The sequence below is a fragment of the Lissotriton helveticus genome, chromosome 7, assembly GCF_964261635.1.
Source record: "Lissotriton helveticus chromosome 7, aLisHel1.1, whole genome shotgun sequence".
Lineage (NCBI taxonomy): Eukaryota > Metazoa > Chordata > Amphibia > Caudata > Salamandridae > Lissotriton > Lissotriton helveticus.
The window spans coordinates 496,395,397-496,414,183 of record NC_136068.1 but is presented as its reverse complement, the minus strand read 5'-3'; the positions used below and the strand labels follow the sequence as shown (position 1 = coordinate 496,414,183).

The 18,787-nt window shown below is 42.7% G+C and overlaps 1 protein-coding gene across 1 annotated transcript in view; it reads right to left on the bottom strand.

Moving 5' to 3' along the window:
• Nucleotides 1-1,294: 1,294 nt before the first annotated feature.
• Nucleotides 1,295-18,787, bottom strand: part of VKORC1 (vitamin K epoxide reductase complex subunit 1) — a 30,779-nt gene continuing 13,286 nt past the window's right edge. Inside the window, exon 3 of the mRNA XM_078652496.1 lies at nucleotides 1,295-4,492. Within this exon, the coding sequence (XP_078508622.1) occupies nucleotides 4,266-4,492 (227 nt within the window). The 3' untranslated portion in view covers nucleotides 1,295-4,265. The remainder of the gene's footprint in view (nucleotides 4,493-18,787) is intronic.

Genomic DNA, 18,787 nt, shown 5'->3' with positions numbered 1-18,787 from the left:
CTTGAGCTGGGCTTGTCCCATATAGAGGACATTATAAGGACTTATCCATTTTTATTGTGGCATAAGCTCTGGGTGACAGACGAGGCGATATTTAATCGCACTGTCATCATGGATTGCATGAAAATGGAAAGGGCCGCGCGCATCCCATGGCTGCGTCCAGTGAGATTGGACATCCTAAATATTTTGAAGACCCTGAAAGCCTGAATTTAATCTCCAGGAAGCAACTAAAAAAGGAATATATTATATATCTGGAAGACAAAAGATGGTCTATGGAGAGAGGGAAATAATCTGTTATGGCAAATTACTTGATACAAACAGGCCCGGGTATCCAGCCCTACCTAATCCATTTTAGGGGAAGTTATGATCGTATGCTGATAACCTGGTTTCGATTAGGTATAGTATTTAGACTAGTTACCTTCCCTGAGACTAATGACTGGTCTTGTGATTTAATCCTCTGTCCCTGTGATGATGTTTCAAACCAATCAACCATCCATGTCACCTTTTTCTGTAAATGTTATACTAATCCGAGAAGCTTTTTTTATTACATTTTTAAAAAATAATGGACTGAGAGTGTAATAATGCCTTTATGTATTTACAACGTATGGATAATGAGCTATGTATCAGTGTGATGTTGTCTTATCTGAAAAATGTAATAAGATCTAGAAGCCCAATGCAGGGAACTCATTATTTGAATCAATTAAGGTGACTCAACTAAAATTATGGACACTGCTAATAGTAAAGAGAGACTGTATAAATGATAGGCGATGATCTGTATAGGCCCAGATCAATTGATAATATCATATTCTGATTGATAGTGAGGTTATTGCCAATGTTAACTTATGTTTCTTAATGTTATCCTATGGATTTTGATCAAATAGATGTAGTTGTGTTTGCCCTGTAAATGTCTAGTCATGTTTTAATTGTGCTTTTATGGTTTTTCTACTACAAAAATCGAATAAAGCTAGATTTGATTTGATTTGAGCACCTTGTCTATACATTCACTCTTCTGCTGCGAGACTTTCACCTCTTGCATATCCCATAAGCCTCCACGGGCAGCTCCTTCCCCTCCACACATAGTGTGAGTGAAGGCTTCAATCAACTCAGCCTTTCTTCCTTCCAAAGTCATCAACATGAATACCAGTTTCGACTGGGTAATACTAATAACAATAAACACTTGTACTAAGTAAAGTACTTTGCATAAAAGCACTGCATACATGACAGATTACATTACTACAGCGGATTGCAGTAATAGTGCTGAGCAAATATAATGTTTAAGAACTTGTGACTCAGTAACTGAATGCACTCATTTAATTATACAGTATTCGGTTATAAAGTACTGAAAGCTAACAGTAGCTAAAACATTTTAAAAAATAAACACTGATGATAACAGAAACCGTATTAAAATCATACATTTCATAAACACACTTCGTTCTAAAACATCTGCAATGCATTCTTATTTTCTTTCACTCGCTCAGTCATCGATGTTAAAGCAAAACAGATCATCCTTGCCCCACTAAGGGCAACAAAGGACAACAAAACTCTGCAATTCATTATTCAGAACCCAGTATAGGAAAATCCGAGTTCTTTTGAGGATACCTTTTTTTGGCATATCAAAAAACAAGAGGTCCGGGACAGATCTGGCTACTTAACAGCACTTAAACATTGACTGACCGAAATTCAAGAAGCTGCAGCTGTGACATCATACATCCTGTTGATCCTGAAGAGACAGTATTGAACCATTGTCTTAAGTACAGCCTCGCCCGTCTTCTTTTTGTTCCACGTGCTGGCTTCGTGAGTTATGACACCAGAATTAAACAGGGTCAAGGTCAAGGATGCCTAAGGACACCCATACAGCTGTATCACCAATGCTATACTCATTCTCCAAGGTAAGACCCGAAACTTGTTTTGGTCAGATGTTCCATGTTTCAGCGCCATTTTACATTTTTTTGTTTTGTTCTAAACCCTCCTTAAGGTTACCTTGAGGCAACGATCGAGGCAAAAGCAATACAATTAAAAACCCTGCTTCTAGAGGTTGGTGAAACCGGCCCCCGACGAACATCTGGAATGACAAGAATTGTAAAAAAGTAGTGCAACATCAAGAGTAACAAGATCTGAATTTCCACAGTCACTGGTTCAACTATTATTAATTAAAGAACAACCTGGCAAAACAAAAGCTCAGTGTAACACAGCTTCGATCGGTTCAAACAAATCCCACGCTTTGTGAAACCAATAATAAGATCAGTTTCCAGACCGGAAATGGATTTAGATGCTAGGGACTTTTGGGGATGCAATGTAACCTTAACATAGTCTACAGTGAAACGTGGAGACCAGACAACTAGCCCATACTTTCTGTACGTGAGAACATATTATGAATCTTGGCAAAAATATTTAATTTCCTGGTGCCTCCGTTTGCAATCTATCAGAACAAAAATTAAAGTTACAATCTAACCCCAAATCCACTTTATAAAAATATTTGACGTTTAACTCCGAGCTGGACTTCTCTGCCAAAATGCTACTGATGATTGTCGGTTTCAGGGCATCAGAAAAGTATTTTTTTTTACTTTTTCTCCAGCCAGCACACATAGAGGCTCCAGAAATCTAACAATGTAATGGCATTATACAATTGTCCATACTTTGGCGCTTTATTTGATTTTACATTACAAGTGTTGATCTTGCTAAGGGGACCGCCAATATGTGTTGTTGGTTTGTCTGGTCTCGACTGCCATTACCTACTTTACCCCAGACAAATCCATTATATACAATAAAGGTTACATAAAAAATATTTTGAGGTGCCAGGGAACTGCTGCCCCTGCCCAATATGTTGCCTGTAATTCTTCTATCCATTACTATTTCCATGCATTTAGTTTGATGTAATCTGTAACTTTGAGCAAGAATTAGGCTAAAACCTCAGCTTTCATGGTCCTGCCATAATCCCTAACGGACTATATTGTGTGTTAGACCACAATTGATACAGAGGGCCTGATTTACAGTTTTTCAGACGGATTACTCCATCACAAAAGTGACGTATTTCCCATCTGCCCTATTAAAATGTATTTCTTACATATCCTATGGCACATGTAATAAGGCCAACGGGATTGCTGTTACGCTTATGATGGAGTAATCCTTCTGCCAAACTCTGAATAAAGCCAAAAGTTACAAAACTGGACGCTTGGAAGTACCATAATTAAATACTCAATAGGAGAAGGGCTGTGAAACCCCCACAAACATGTTTAAATCTCAAAGGTAATTAGAGGGGGGAAAAACAGTTCTTAAAAAAAAAAAACAAAAAAAAAAAAAATGGGACAAATGTAGGGGGAGGTGGAACTGAGTAATTAGGATAGTGAAATTATCTGCTGTCCTGGCCTATGTTTATATGGCACATTTTCTGACAAGAATAAAACCGCGTAGCTAAGTCCGATTAAACAACGGGAGCCTATGTTCAAGCTGCAGCAGCGTCAAACATTCCAGTCAACGGCTTCCTAAATCTGAGAAAGGGGAAGAAAAAAAAACACAGAAGTGCAGGATAGTATGGTTCAAAACAAGAGAACAAATGGAATGGTCGTTAGTACAACAATTTTTGAATGCTCCTCTATGGGAAGCACATCTCCTTCCACGGCCATCGCTCCCTCACAGATAAATGCGAGAATAATAATAATTATTCAATACAGAATCATTTTTTTTAGCAGCTCCAGTTTTAGTTTAGTCAGGATATTAAAAACATTTCCTCTGGTTTAGGTGCCTATGTTGGCTGTGGTGATCTGTGACTGAGGTAGATATTCACAAGAGACAGTGTAATTTCACTTTGGCAAGAATGTACTCATTCCAGTATACAAAAGACCAAGCTTTGGTAGCATTCACCAGAACAGCGGATATTCAGCCTTCCTTGCCAGGTATATGCAGACTTTAGTATTGCATTAATTATTCTACCTAATAACTTACAGTCACCAAGGAGAGATTGACGGGAGGAAGAGCATGATTTGTCCCCCTAGCAAAGTGGAAGCTATGTTCCATGACACCTAATTTTGCTAGTGGTGTAAAGAGACTGCACCTCTCCAGCCATTCTCCTGGGTTCCACTAATCCGAGTTTTATGATAACTGTGAGGGTTATAGCAATGTAATCAGGTGCAGCACTGGATAAAGTAAGCTTGCATATAGTTATCAAGGAAGGCACTCGTCTTCTCTTACTGTAACCAGTTTCTCCTGTGCTTTTTGACCAGATGATCATATATTGTGAGATGTTCTCAGCCCTCCCAGCTCATATTCCTTTACTTATTCTTGTATTTTCGATCAGGTTTTCCAGTCGCTTTGAGGTATCCAAGCCTCTTGTAATTCAGGAAGAACAGTGTAAAGTTGAGGATGTAGGTAGTGATGCAGATCACGCAAAAGTCTTCCAGCACAAAGAAGAGGATGTACGCCAGGTAGAGCGATCCGGCGAGTGACACCACAGATGTACTCAAGAGGGTGACAGCTGCCCCAGTTGTCCCTGAAAACCCTAAAAGAGGGGATAAAAAAAGGATGCAGTTCACTCATCAGAGAAAAGAACAAGATACATAAAGTCGTGCATGATAAGAGTGAGGGTCTCCACAATATGGATGTCTATTCCAGGGGTCTACAGTAGCTTGCGCAGCACTCAAGTGAGGGAGCTCTCCTGAACAATATTTCCGAGGCTAGAGACTATGGAGCAAAAGGGAAGTGACCTATTCTGTTTCATTGAGTGGGTGAAGATGGAGTGAAAAAGGGTTCTCTCTGAGACAAAAAAAACAGATGTAAAACTAAATGAAGCACTAGCAAAGCCAAAAGGTCCAGCCTAAAATATTTTAAAAAGCCTGCAGCAGTGAAAAAAAGCAAACAAAATATTGCTTTCTGTATACTGTGCATCTATGAGATAAATAATTTATTGTGCAATGATTCGGTTGACTTTTCAGATATAAAAAACTATTTCTCATGCATGGCATTCAAGCACACCAAAGGAGGTGGAATGAAACACCAAGCAGCCAACTGCGCGTGGTCAGAAAGTATTACTCCTGTGGGTGAAGCCAAAGCGCACACTAATTGAATTTTAAAGGATTGGTGACAACAGGTCAGATAGACAGCTGCCCTGTCAAGCTAGACCTAACAGAGCAAGAATACAGAGGAACGATAGTTACTCCTACATAACTTACGTTCAGACATCATATTTACAACTATTAGTAAGAGCATGCACATGGGTCATCAGCAAGGAACCGTTCTGTAAGCTAATACATTTGTAAATTAAATAAAAAAACGACCAACACAAGGTATATCTTTTAAATCCAAGTGAAAATGGCCCTATAATAGGGGATTTGAGTGAAGGAAGGCTGGAGCCCAGGTCAGTTCAGATGTCTGGCTCTGGCATGGCCCTTGTCTAGTGGATTCTGAAAACACATCAAATCAGAGTCCAGCATCCCAATCACTGCCCTCCTCCATCTCCAACACAGGTTTTCTTATAATAGTCAAACAAATGTCCTCATAAATGAAGGCCATCTGGCAAATATACTAAGTATGGGACTATAAATGGGTGTAAACAGCATCTAAAAGGATGTATTTCTGTTTGATAATTTTCCAGTGAAACTGCAGTTTAAATGAAAAACGATAAAACAAACGCATCAAATACATTCAAGCTGAACTCTCCGGATGTGTCCTATAGAATGCCTGTAAATAAACCTGGAACTCCAGGACAACAATTTGGACAATATATTTAATTGAAGTCATTGGTATGATGGGCTCCTGCTGAAATGGCTTTTGTTGCCAAGTCAAGCTGGCCCGTGACATTATTTATACAAATAAATGGCTCCATTTTCCATGCACTAATTATGTACTATGTCACGTAATTTTGCGTATTATGCCATGTCATTTTCTGAATATTTTTTTATCATCCAAATATGAATTCTATTGTGACTAGAATTTTATTTACATAGTTTCAAATTGACTTAATATGTGATCAACGTGGCAAGTATGCTCTTAAAACACAGAATAATATCTAAAACTTAGTATGCTCATTTATGATCTTACAAACAATTTAAAAGCAAAGCATTGTTCTTTGATACTGATCTGGGGAAAGAAAAACATATTGTCCAGTGTTTAAACTGCAGACCCTCGAACTGTGGGGAACTGGGATAAAATCGTGTGATTATATGCAAATTATTTTACTTCACTATATCCAATGTTGCTTCGATGTCAACGTTTGGAGCACTTTAAATTAGTCACGTTCAGAATGTATTCTATGTACAATCGTCACTCACTTGATCTAAAGCTGCTTCCTATTTTATAACACTAACAACACATACAGTTCACAAGACGAGGTGGACAGCCTCTTAGTTCACACGCAGCATTTGTGTCAAGGCGGGTTATGTGGAGCAGAAAAAGGAATTCTTAAATGCAGGCTCATGTTTAGAAACTTAAGAATTTTAATAATAGACACTATGAAATATAATGGAATCTGTTGCATGATTTAAGCACCAAATGTTTTGATGTGTTTACTTTAGGTTTTATTTCAAAGCCAAACGCCTGCTATTATTCTGGCTCAGATGTTAATACAAATCTACAGTCCTACCCACCTTTTGCCACTGCCAAACACCAATGTGGTGGCAAATATTTCTACTGTTTAACCGTATAATGTACTGGCCTCTTTGAACACAATGATAATATTCTAAGTTACTAATTCTGTTGTTTTTATAACACTAATGAAGTCATCATGGCGTTTTACATGAAACCATAGTTACAAAAAAAGATGCAACTTTGACTGCAGAGTACTGGGACCCTGGTAACCAGGTTCCCAGTACCAGCATCCTTTCCCTTAAACTATAACACGATTGGCACAAATTCAGAACCTAAGAGGTGCCCTCTGAAAACCTATCAAGCCTGGTGTGCTCTCCGACTGGCTTCAGGCAGTCAGCCACCACCAGACATGTTTTTTGGACTCTGTGTCGAGAGCTTTTGCTGTCGGAGGCCAGAAACAAAGTCCATCCTAGGCACAGGAGCCCCACCGCCTCCCCAGGAAAGCAAAGTGCTTGAGAGGAAAGTTTTAAAGGTCTTACCCCCTTTGTAATGCAACCCCAGCCTCTGCTGCTAGCAGCAGATGGCAGCCCTCAGTTCAAACCCCCACTTCTGGTGGGAGAACCGGTGGAAAAACTAGGTGAGAATATGAGGTGTGCCCTCCTTTGCCAACTCCACCCATCAGGTGCTGAAGGTGAAGTGAAGCACAGCACAAATTTTCAGTGCCCATCATCTTGAAGATGGTGGGACTTATTCAATCAGGCCTAGAGCTATGTCCTCCTACCACAGGAGGGTGACATAATAGAGGGTTTAGACACCCAAGTTAAGGAACGCATTGGTCCTGACCGGTCACTCCCATGTAACACGCCTAAATCTAGTATTTAGGTGGCAACCAACTCCTGACGACCTAGGAAGAGCTGGACACTACAACGTCGCCCCATTAGTGAAGACTGCAGGCACCAACTGACTTGGCCGCAGCCATACTGGGCTGTCTGCAGCCCTTGAAGAACCTGAGCAATAAGATGACCCAACATGCAGCTCAGCGACCTCCAAAGCCTTGGGAGAACTGCCCGACTTCAACAAAGATCAAGATCTCTAATGGACAACGGACCTGTCCAGAAGAAACCAACTTTAAAGAACAAAGAACTCTGCCCTGAGGAACCATGAAACCACTGCCGGACCCAACTCGGCACTCAACACCCATGGTCCAAGTCCCGTAGGCTGATCCCTGCTGTATTCCACCCAGATGCCTGCAGCCTTAACTCAAAGACTCGCCCTGACCACAACATGCCCAGTAAGACTTTTCAGATGCCTGTGGACACCCGTACAACCAAAACTCCTGGCTCAGAAATAGATCTTTGATCTTGTTTAAATTCCCTTTTACGGATGGCATGTGGTTCAGTATACAGCTCTGATCCGCCCAAGGATACTGCAGTTTTCCATATACTACTAAGCCATGGGATTCTTAGCCCGTTGGACCTTTAGTTTGCAATTCAGCAGAGCAATTACCCATCAACTAGACTCTCTAACATTTATGCCTACTTTCTGACCAAGCCTTTCAGATTAACCAATGATACGCAGCTTACAATCTGTTTGAATAGGCAGGCTCCTGACTTAGAATGAGGAATTATCTGGAAGGGCCCCACCAATGGTTGGCCAACATCCACCTTAAGCTCAGTTCTGGCAACACGGGAGCTGCATGTCTTACACAGTCGGTAGAGCATGAGACTCTTAATCTCAGGGTCGTGGGTTCGAGCCCCACGTTGGGCGCCATAAGAATGAAATGAAAATTCAAAGTGATATGAACTGAACAAAATTATCCGAATACTTTATGAATTAAATAAGGATATTGGCCAAATTGAATTTTTGATCTTTATGGAACATTCATATAAGGAATCCTGGGAGATCCAGGAGAACATTGAGCTGTGCACTAGGGGATGCTTTCACTGTTGTTGCAAGCACCACTTTGAGTTGTATTTCAAGATGCCCAAGACGAGAGGCGCCTCCCGAGCAGCACGCTCGAAATTGATGAGACGCTTTTGAAACAGACTTGCTAAATTCTTTACCGAACTAAAGGTTGTGCGCTTTCACCTCTATTTTCCTCACCTACTTTCTGATCAAGCCTTTCAGATTTACCAAGGATACCCAGCTTACAATCTGTTTGAATAGGCAGGCTCCTATGTCCATACTGATTTAGAATGAGGAATTATCTGGAAGGGCCCCACCAATGGTTGGCCAACATCCACCTTAAGCTCAGTTCTGGCACCACGGAGCTGCATGTCTTACACAAAAATGCTGATCACTGGACAGTGCCCTGTTGCCTCACTGCAAGGAGAGCCCTACCCAATTCCTGCTCTGGAAGTAAAATGCTCCTCTAGATCACAAGGCATTATTGAGGAGACAGGTTAATGCAGTGGTTAAGGCTTACTTCCATTTACTCCACCGTGGCAGAATCCAGTCATTAAGCCATGCATCCGCAGTCCCAGCTTGCGTTCTTTCCAAAATAGACAGTCAGTATTCTGGGTAGGTGTGCTTACTTACAGGCAACCCTATGGTGAGTGTAGAACCTCTTATCCAGACAGTTTGGAACCACCGAGCATTTGGTCACAATTCAAAGGCTCTGAAAGAACTGTACTTGCCGACTGCAGAAGAAATGGTTCAATTTAAATACCTTGTATAACCCTGAAGATCTATTATGGGCGAGTAAGGTCTGAACTTTCTAATCTCATTAGGCCATGAATTCCAGTCTGCTCTTTGCACTCAGGAAATGTGTTCTTTTTAAATTTTCTCCAGCTATATATTCTGTGTGTCAAGAGAGCATGTGTTAAACATTTGGTCGCCAAGCTCTAGAACAACCTGAACCTGCATCTTAACGGAATTGAGAATTACTTTGGTTTCATAAAGAATTTTAAAGTGTGTTTACTTTGTTAATTTTGAACTCCTTTGCGATTTTCTGGTCTTGGAGCCAAGAAATCTCACTGATACCTGTGTTATTTAAAAATTAAATAAAATCACATTCATAGTAAAAGAGTGGAAGCAATGAAAATAGGATTTGGATGGATTACAGTAAGAGAAAATGTGGTTTTGGAGAATTATTATTTTTTTAATCAGTGTTGCGGGACAGTTTAGAACTCCTTATAGCTTTTATTTTAACACCAAGGGTAGGTGGTTGCTTTACTTTGAAACATTTCCAAAGCAAAGCATGAAATTACATCTAGATCGGGTGGTGGGAATTAGTCAATAGAGTGCCAGCGTATGTCCATTCATAATAAAACCAGAGTCTACAGTACACATATTAGCGTGCGCATTTAGCATTCTTGAGTGTGGCAAATAAGAGTTAGTTTAGGTATTGTCTAAAAGAGATGGGCCTTACATTACATCAGCAAGATAAAGATTGAGGTCAGGATTCTAAGATCAGGAGACAAAGAGTTACACACTAAGGAGGCTACATCTAAGCAGGGCTGTTATCATGCTGTTGGGGGTTCTGGGATTTTCAAGTAGACTAGTTTTGTGACTTGTTAGACCACTTGAGCTGTCCAAGATGGTTATCCCCAAATTAGAGCAGGTCATTTTCGTGGAAGTCACTGTCGACTAATCGACAACTTTTGAAATGGATTCTGGCCAAAATGGGTAGCTACAGTAGATCACCTAGTACAGAAATAATGCAGTTGAATTAATTTGCATAATAAATTCATTTTGATGCAGACTGCAGAACTGCTTCGAACAAAGCCTGTGATGTTTGATGGGCTCCTGCCGATGATGTGTTTCCAAAATCGAGTTTCGTGATATTAAGGGAATGAACAGCTGCCCTAACTAATCTGGGGGTAGAAGGTGCCATATTTTCTACAGGGGTGGAGATTAACTTTGCAGCCTCCACTATTTTGTTAGTATGGATGAGAAGTGCGAGGCCCAGGTCCAAGAGTAAAGTCAAGGGATGTGGCTGAGGGGGGTTAGGGTGGTAGAGAATCCTTACAGTTTTAAAGAGTCGAGGAGCTTGGGATCAAATGTACTTTTAAAATTAGTTCGAGGGTGGAAATTCAGTTTGTTTTCTGGTCATTTAGGAGAAGAAAGTTATCTTCCATCCCTGTTTCTAAATAAGACAGGCAGTTTCTTAGAGTGCCATGGTTTACGTTTTTGGTTTTTTGTACACGTTGCAGTACTCTGCATGTTTTATTTATAGTGGTGGAAATCTGATCATCACCAATTGAGATATGTCAGTTAAGAAGAGCTTAAACCAGCTTAGGGTCCATCTATGTGATTTTTAATTGCCTGCAGAAGTCGTACATGGTAAACTGTGGCAAAGGCAGCTGAGAGGTTTAGTAATGTGATTAAGCAGGAGTTGCTCTTTTCCACTATATGGTTTACAACATCAAGTAGATTTAATATATCTGTGTGGATGCAGAAGTCAAGCCTGAAGCTACACTGTTAACTGGCCAGCAGTTGATTCTGAGAGACAATACAATTTACATGATTTGGTGCTAGTTCTACATGTAGAGGTTTAGGTTACACAGCGTGGCGTAAGGAAGGATAGAGTGAGCACGAAAAAGAGAGACAGCGTGTGTGTGTATGTATAAATACACATATATATATATTTTTTTATTTTTTTATATCTTCCTATTGTCCCTTTATGGATGATACTGGGTGATGCTATGTTGATAAGGATCTTAAGGCTTTGGGGAAGAATTTATGTTTTCTTAGATCTAGGAGGATTGGTCTGAGGAGATGAATGCTGTATAGACTTTCATTAGTTTTTCTCAGCTTGAAAAGTAGTTGAGGTCATTTTTATTTCCTCCATTCATCCTCAGTTTTCCAAGGGTGGGTGCTTCTTGGTTGGGCAATAGGTTCTGAGAACTAGGGTTGACTTGGCCTTCAGAGCAGTTGTGAGTAGCAGAGGAGCCAGCTCATCTGTTACTTTTGCAATGACGCTCTTATGTTCAAAAGTCATTGTTTTGACATTGTCAGACAGAAACAATTTGCTGTTCTCGGGAGTGAGATGCGTTTTGAGGGTGTGATGGGTGCGTTTCTTTAGAGAGAAAGGAAGTCTTTTAAGATGGGAGATTTGGCAGAGTAGGGGTTGGGTTGAGTGAAAAAGTGAAAGGAGTCAGCAAAGTGATCATACTAGTCCGTGTGGATGAGATGCAATACAACCTATGTGTTGGAGCTCTTGAATGTAAGGTTGAATGTTTAGCCTTTCGTCTAAGTGGGGAACAAAACAAATTGCAAGAAGTCATGCAGCATGATCAGATTTTTTTTATAATTTTAAACGCTCTGCTTTTTGATTTCTCCAATTGATCTCGAAGGTGCCAAGAAAGATGTTGTTTGGGGGACAGCATTTAGGTAAATACTCAAATATATTGACAATGAATCTGGAATTGTTCTTTAAAATTCTGTGTAAATGTAGAGGGAGTGATAGTGAGAAATGGCTTGAGGCATTCAAAGGCATAAGAAGCTTTTCGTGATGTAGCAATACAGTTTATGGATTTCTTAATAACTTATACTATATCTCCCCCTCCCCCAATTTTGTGTGGTCTTTTAGTCATATGAAAGTGTGACTTTGGAGAGCAAACTGGTCCAAGATAGAGCAAAAATGCTCATTTAACCAGGAGTTTGTGATTGCATCATGGTTGTGATTAATTAAGTTGAATATTTCATTACAGCTAGTGTTTGCAGATCTAGCATTTGAGAGGATAAATGAGAAAACGGTTTTATGTGGGAGGTTAGGTTTTCCGGGTTGACTGATTTTGATGCGGATGAGAATGTTAGGATTATACGTACTGAGGAAGTGGTTTGTAGTTGGATTGTTTAGTCCTGATGTTAATGGTGAGGTGTTGTGACTGCAGGCACATTGCTGAAGAAGTGCATAAAATACATGACTGAAAAACAAAAGAGTATAGATTAAAATGATTGGACAGAATTGGTGAGCTGATAAAATGGCAAAACAAATACGCTTAGTGACCAGCACGGGATTTTGGTGACTATATTCCACTAGAGATGATGCGAGTGTTCGGTATTGGCAGTATTTGCTACTTCTCACGTCTCTGAACCAAACTACAGTTGCTTATGATTTCGGGTGCGAGTTTCTGAAGAGTGCCGACAGTCTTATATTCATACTAAGTCTCTGGGTAGAATTTAGTTTCCAATTCGTTTAATGCCCTAATTTATTATGGCCATGCAGCGGTGATTAAGTTCTGACCTTTATTGCAGTCTTCAGGTAGCTAGGTTGAAATAGAAATAGTCAATTGAAAAAAAAATATTTTTTCAGTGCAGATTAAATTGCTATGAATTGTGTGATGGTATTACAATGGCTTGGAGGTACCAATGGAATTATTAGAGAGATCAAGTTAATAAATGTACTTGAATTAGCATAATCATTGACGTTAGATGAATTAAAATAGTTCTAAAGGATTGGAGCCTTTTTAGTTTGTTGAGGTGACACTAGAATGGTCACTGCAACCAACAAAATATTTGCTGAAATAATGTTTCTTTTTTTTTTAACAATGTATCTGGAAGGGGGACTGAAATCGTGATATTCTTTGGCTGTATTAAATAACTTGAGACAATTTAAAATCTATTTAGTGTCAGGAATACAGCAAGATACGCAAATAAGATGCTCTCCTTTAGGAAGAGATGTCCAGTGATCCTGGAGAAGGAAGAGTTAATGTTTAGGGTCTCATATTTGCTTATTAAAAGCTGCCCCATGCTCAAGTGAGTGGCACAGGTGGAGCTTTGTGGGAGGCTGAAGGCAAGGGTTAAAAGTCTAGTTTGATAGAAGTTGAAGCAGCTTGAGCTATCCACATGGGCCAAGGAAAAGTGCCAAGTGTTTTGCAGGCTGTGTAGCTCCCTTCTCTGTGACCTGAAAATCTCTGAGAACCATGACTGTCCCTTATACATTTGTAAAATCAAGTTGCAGTAAATAAAGGAAGATCCAAGGTGGTGGTGAAAGTAGGTTTAATCCAGGTACAGAAGGTCCCATCCATTCAGCAGACTGTGTCAGGTGCAACTGACTAACTCCTCAGTTATCTGAGTGTACCAAGTTCTATCACCATGGTAAACACGTATGCCAGGCTTACAAGGATGAAGTGAAGCAAAGTAATGCATAACTAGAAACAAAGTACAAAGCACAATACTACACACCTTCCCCATATATATTAAAATTTCAAATTGATTAAAAACAAACTAAGGTTACATAGACTACAAAGGTTAATTTTTTAAAAGAAAACATCAATACGATTGATCCATGACAGTCTTTAAATTTTGTGGGTTGTTTAGTAATCCGCCTTCTGCCTCTTTGTGGTGTCACTAAGAGTACAAGGTACACATTCTCTTACAAGACGTTCAACATGCACATCCATTCCAGGCCACCAATAGTGGAGTCTAAGCCTTTCCTTCCTCTTAGACATTCCTAGTTATCCTTGATGGGCCAACTCTAACAATTCATGACGAAGTAAAACTGGGGGGCGGGGGGGACTAGCCTAGTTCCTCTAAATATTAATCCCTCACACTCAGAAAGCTCATTCCTCACATTCCAATACTTTTCATAGTTAACCTTGATCCTGCTATTCCATCCTTCCTTGGAGGAAAAGAAAGTTCAATAAACTCTTTATCAGATGCACACACCTCACGCCACCTGCTTTCTTTTACACCATCGCTCTCAATACTGCATACCCATTATTTTCCCCATGTTCTTCATTACTCAAATTTTCTTCATCATGTGGTATAAGCCTGGAAAGAGTATCAGCTATTCGATTCCTGACTCAAGGAAGGTATTTCACCTTGAAGCGCAACCAAGCACTTGGATATCCTGCTCAATATTGCATCAACGCCTTTCTTTTTGAAGACCTCACAAAGAGGTTTGTGATCAGTACGTACAACAAACTTTGTGCCCCACAGAAGGTTTTTGAGGTTTTTTTTATGGCCCAGTGTACTGCCAGGGCCTCCCTTTCAATGACTGAATAAAGCAACTCAGCCACTCGAAGACTACTTAAGAGGAACAGAACTACGTTTTCATAGTCACCATTTTCCTGTTGGAGAACAGCCCCCAACCCCTTCATACTAGCATCTGTAACTAACCGATCTCTTGGAGAGGTCAAAACTCTTTAGTCTGGGGGGAGGAGCTTCGTGCGCATACGAGATGGCCGCGTGAGCACAGGGCTCCCGAGACCTTTGCCGCCTCCCGCATCTATCCTGAATTATATCCTGAATACGACGACGGGTTATTGATGACGCGGCCCGGCTGATATTATAGCTGCTTTTCTGAAATTGATTCGGACGTCGGGTCTCTAAGCTACGACCTCCTGCAATATTGCGGCCCACCCCGTGGAGACACCCAGGCCTTGAGATGCTGCTATGCCCATGTGGTAATTCAACAACATCGGCTACTAGGGTCCGGGCTATACCCGGAGTTGGCTTTCGGTTTCGTTTTTGCTCACTGGCGCTGTCCCTTGCTCGAACCAAGTCTGGGCGCACTGGATCCCGTGACTCTCACAGAGACCAGGGAACAACGGGAGCGTGGCTGCGGACCTATATTGGCGTGACTTGGTCTTTGGTGACTCTGTGGGTGAACTCTGAGGAGCCATTTGGACCAGATCTCAGGCGCCCCTCTGGGGCTCGCAGCCCACCATGACAGGCAGGCCAGAGAGTGAGAAGCGGAAGGTCAAGTCCACCCTCCGGGGGGGGGGGGGCGCAACTCAATCTAACGTTATGGACCGTTACACTCAGCCCAGAGGGTCCCCTGGTGATACACCCAGAATCCGGGAGGAAGCCGCTACCGACCCTACTATGTCAGCCGATTTAACGCTGCAAGACGTCATGGGCGCCATTGCTGGCATCAAGACATCCATCGGCCAGCAGTACGAGGCCCTGGCACTGAAACTTGACACAGTGGCCATTGATGTTAATTTAATTAGGACGGATTTGGCAAAAACCAATGAGAAGGTCAAATCCCTGGACCTGAAGACCTCAAGCCTCACGACAGACATGTCTGACGGGCAGACAGAAATTCGCAATCTGAGAACTGCCAACGATTTCTTTGCACGTCGGCTGGAGGATTTTGAGGGCCGTGCGCGACGAAATAACGTGCGCATTATTGGGGTCCCTGAAAACTCTGGAACGCTGACCACTGATCTCCTTGTCGAAGATCTCATCCTCAATCACCTCAACCCCAAGGGACTGAGTAAATTCTTCACTGTGGAACGAGCACACAGAGTGCCGGGAGGGAAGGCGAAGCCGGGGTTCCCCCCGCGACCGATCATCGCCAGGATTTTTTATTTTAGGGACCGAGACGCCATTTTGCAGGCATCACGGATGGACGGCCCTACGCAGTTTGAAAATACCACGGTGAACTTCTACCCGGACTTTTCCCAGTCTGTTCAGAAGCAAAGGATGGGATTTCAGGGGGTGAAGAGGCGACTTAGAGACCTGGACTTGAAGTATGCGATGCTTTTCCCGGCCCATTTGCGGGTGGAATATGAAGAACAGACACTCTTTTTTGATCGTCCCGAGGGGGTGAGTGACTGGCTGGATACGTTGCCTACCCGGAGCAACCGTACGGAACATTCAGGTGGAGCTGAAGGGGGCCTGCTGGAACAAGAATGAGCGATGGAACCCGGGATCCGAACAATGAATACAATAGACTGTGGCTTGCTGACTTTTGTGTACGTATGCATTGAGGTACATACCCGGAGGTGGCGAGGGAGAAAGGGACTCTTTCCTCCTCTGGGTTTCTTTGTGTAGACTTGTTTTTGATAGGGCGACAGGCACACTGCAAGTTGGGGTGGCTTTTGAGTCTACGCAGGGGTGCAGGGTGGGGGGAGGGGGGGAAATGTGTTGGCAGTGTTTTGTTCCTTTTTTCAAGGCAACTGACTGTTTCAACATTGGACTTGGGTGCTGTGTTCGTCATGAGGTGGGAGACCATTATGAGTCCGGATGGGGGGTAGGGGGCTGAGGATATTAAGCTGGAATGTAAATGGGTTGGGAGACCGGATAAAGCGGGGTGTAGTCTTACAAATGTTGCGACGCCTCGCCCCTGATGTTGTGTTGTTACAAGAAACTCATTTGATTGGAAATGCTTGCTATGCTCTGAACAGGCGGGGATATTGTCTCGCTGCACATTCTGGGTTCACCAGTGGTTCTAGAGGGGTGGGTATCTTGGTCAGGAGCTCCCTTCCCCTTGAAATTGATGATATAATTCTGGATGCTAGGGGGCGTTATGTTGCACTCATGGGTAGGTGGGAGGGCAAGACTGTTTCATTGCTCTCAGTGTACGTCCCCCCTGGTTTACAGACCACTACTTTTGCGGATTTGGGACGTGTAGTTTTGGGACTCCCGAATGGTATCCTAATACTGGGTGGTGATTTCAATTCCGTTGTCTCCGGGAGGGAGGATCGTTATCCCCCCAGGGACCTCACGAGGGCACAGTCTTGGTTGGGTGGGTTTTTGGAAGCGCTGGGACTCGTGGACTGTTGGAGATTGATGCACCCAGGAAAATCATAGTACACCTTTCACTCTGGTGCGCACAGTAGTCTTTCTAGATTGGACTATGTTCTGATACCGGCTGCTCAATCCTCTTCAATTGGAGAGGTTAGACATCTGGCTAGAGGTATATCAGAACCCTCCCCTTTGTGGTTTCAGATGAATATGAATGTGGGTGCTGAGGGGAGGGTGGCTCCGATTAATCCATGGTATCTCCATAACCCCAAAACCCGTACTGAATTGATTAAGTCTTTGGATTTGTACTTTGCTGAGAATGTGGGATCTGTGTCCTTTCCTGTCTCACTGTGGGAAGCATTTAAGATGGTCATTCGGAGACAGGCTCTGTCGTTAATTGGGTACGCTAGAAAGAGCAGAAATGAGGCAGTGGTCCGCCTTGAGACTGAAATTGCTGAATTGGAAAGTGCTTTGGAGCGGAATGTTACTCGGGATGCGCTCCATGTTCTCAGTCTCAAGCAGCTTGAATATAAGACCTTAGTTACCGATGCAGCTAGGATGATGAGTAGGGAGCAACAGGGACGACTGTATGATGTGGGTGATAAGGCTGGGAAACTGATTGCTTGGCTGGATAGAAAGGAGAGGGCGAGTCGTGTTATTCCAGTGATTGAGAGGCCTGATGGTACGCGGTTAACGAACCCTGTTGACATCGTTGAATGTTTTGCCGAATATTTTCGCGATGTATATTCCCCAATCTCTGACAGGCCAGCGGACGATTCTCATTTGTTATTACGGGACATTGCATTGCCCCGTTTATCGGAGTCGGACAGGGATTTATTGGATGCTGCGCCCACGGTTGACGAAGTGGCTCTCGCTATACGCTCTCTTCGCTCCGGGAAGGCTATGGGCCCTAATGGTCTTCCAATCGAACTTTATAAGTTGCGCCCTGAAACACTAGCGCCATATCTCCGGGATATGTTTTTAGCGTCGTGAGCGACTGGCTCCCTTCCCCGTGATCAGCGTCTTGCGACCATTGTGGTGATTCATAAGGAGTGGAAGCCACGAGACCGCTGTGCGTCTTATAGACCTATCTCGCTCCTTAACGCCGAACCTAAGATCCTAGCTAAGCTGCTTGCGAACCGCCTGGTAACGGTGGTCAGTGACCTGATTCATCCGGATCAGTCTGGTTTCATTCCGAATCGCAACACAGCATTGAATTTGCGGCGCTTACATGGTGTTCTCGCGAGGGCGGCGACGCTGCGTGAGCCGGCCATCTTGGCGTCCTTGGATGCCACAATGGCCTTTGATACAATCGAATGGCCGTATCTCTGGGCTGCTCTCGCAAAATTTGGTTTTGGCTCTGGATTCATCATTTGGGTAAAACTTCTGTATGAGACACCATTGGCACAGGTGGTGGTAAACGGCCGGGTCTCTGGGCCTTTTGTTCTTGGAAGGGGTACGCGGCAGGGCTGCCCTCTGTCTCCACTTCTCTTTGCCCTCGCATTCGAACCTCTCGCTGCTTGGATACGGTGGGAGCCCTCGATGAGGGGCGTATATTGGACCCCGGACTTTGAGGACCGCATATCGCTCTATGCAGATGATATTTTGTTGTACTTCACGTCGCCTCAGAAATCGTTGAATGTCTTATTTGATGTGCTTAAGTCGTTCGGGAAAAACTCTGGCCTCGTTATCAATTGGACCAAATCTCACATCTACGTGCTCTCCGGTGACGTCCCCCTCCTGCCACGTGGATGTCCTATCCAGGTGACACAGACGGGTTTCAAGTATCTGGGTATCTTTATAACGCTAGACCCCGCGGTCCGCTACGAACGCAATCTGCTTCCTCCGC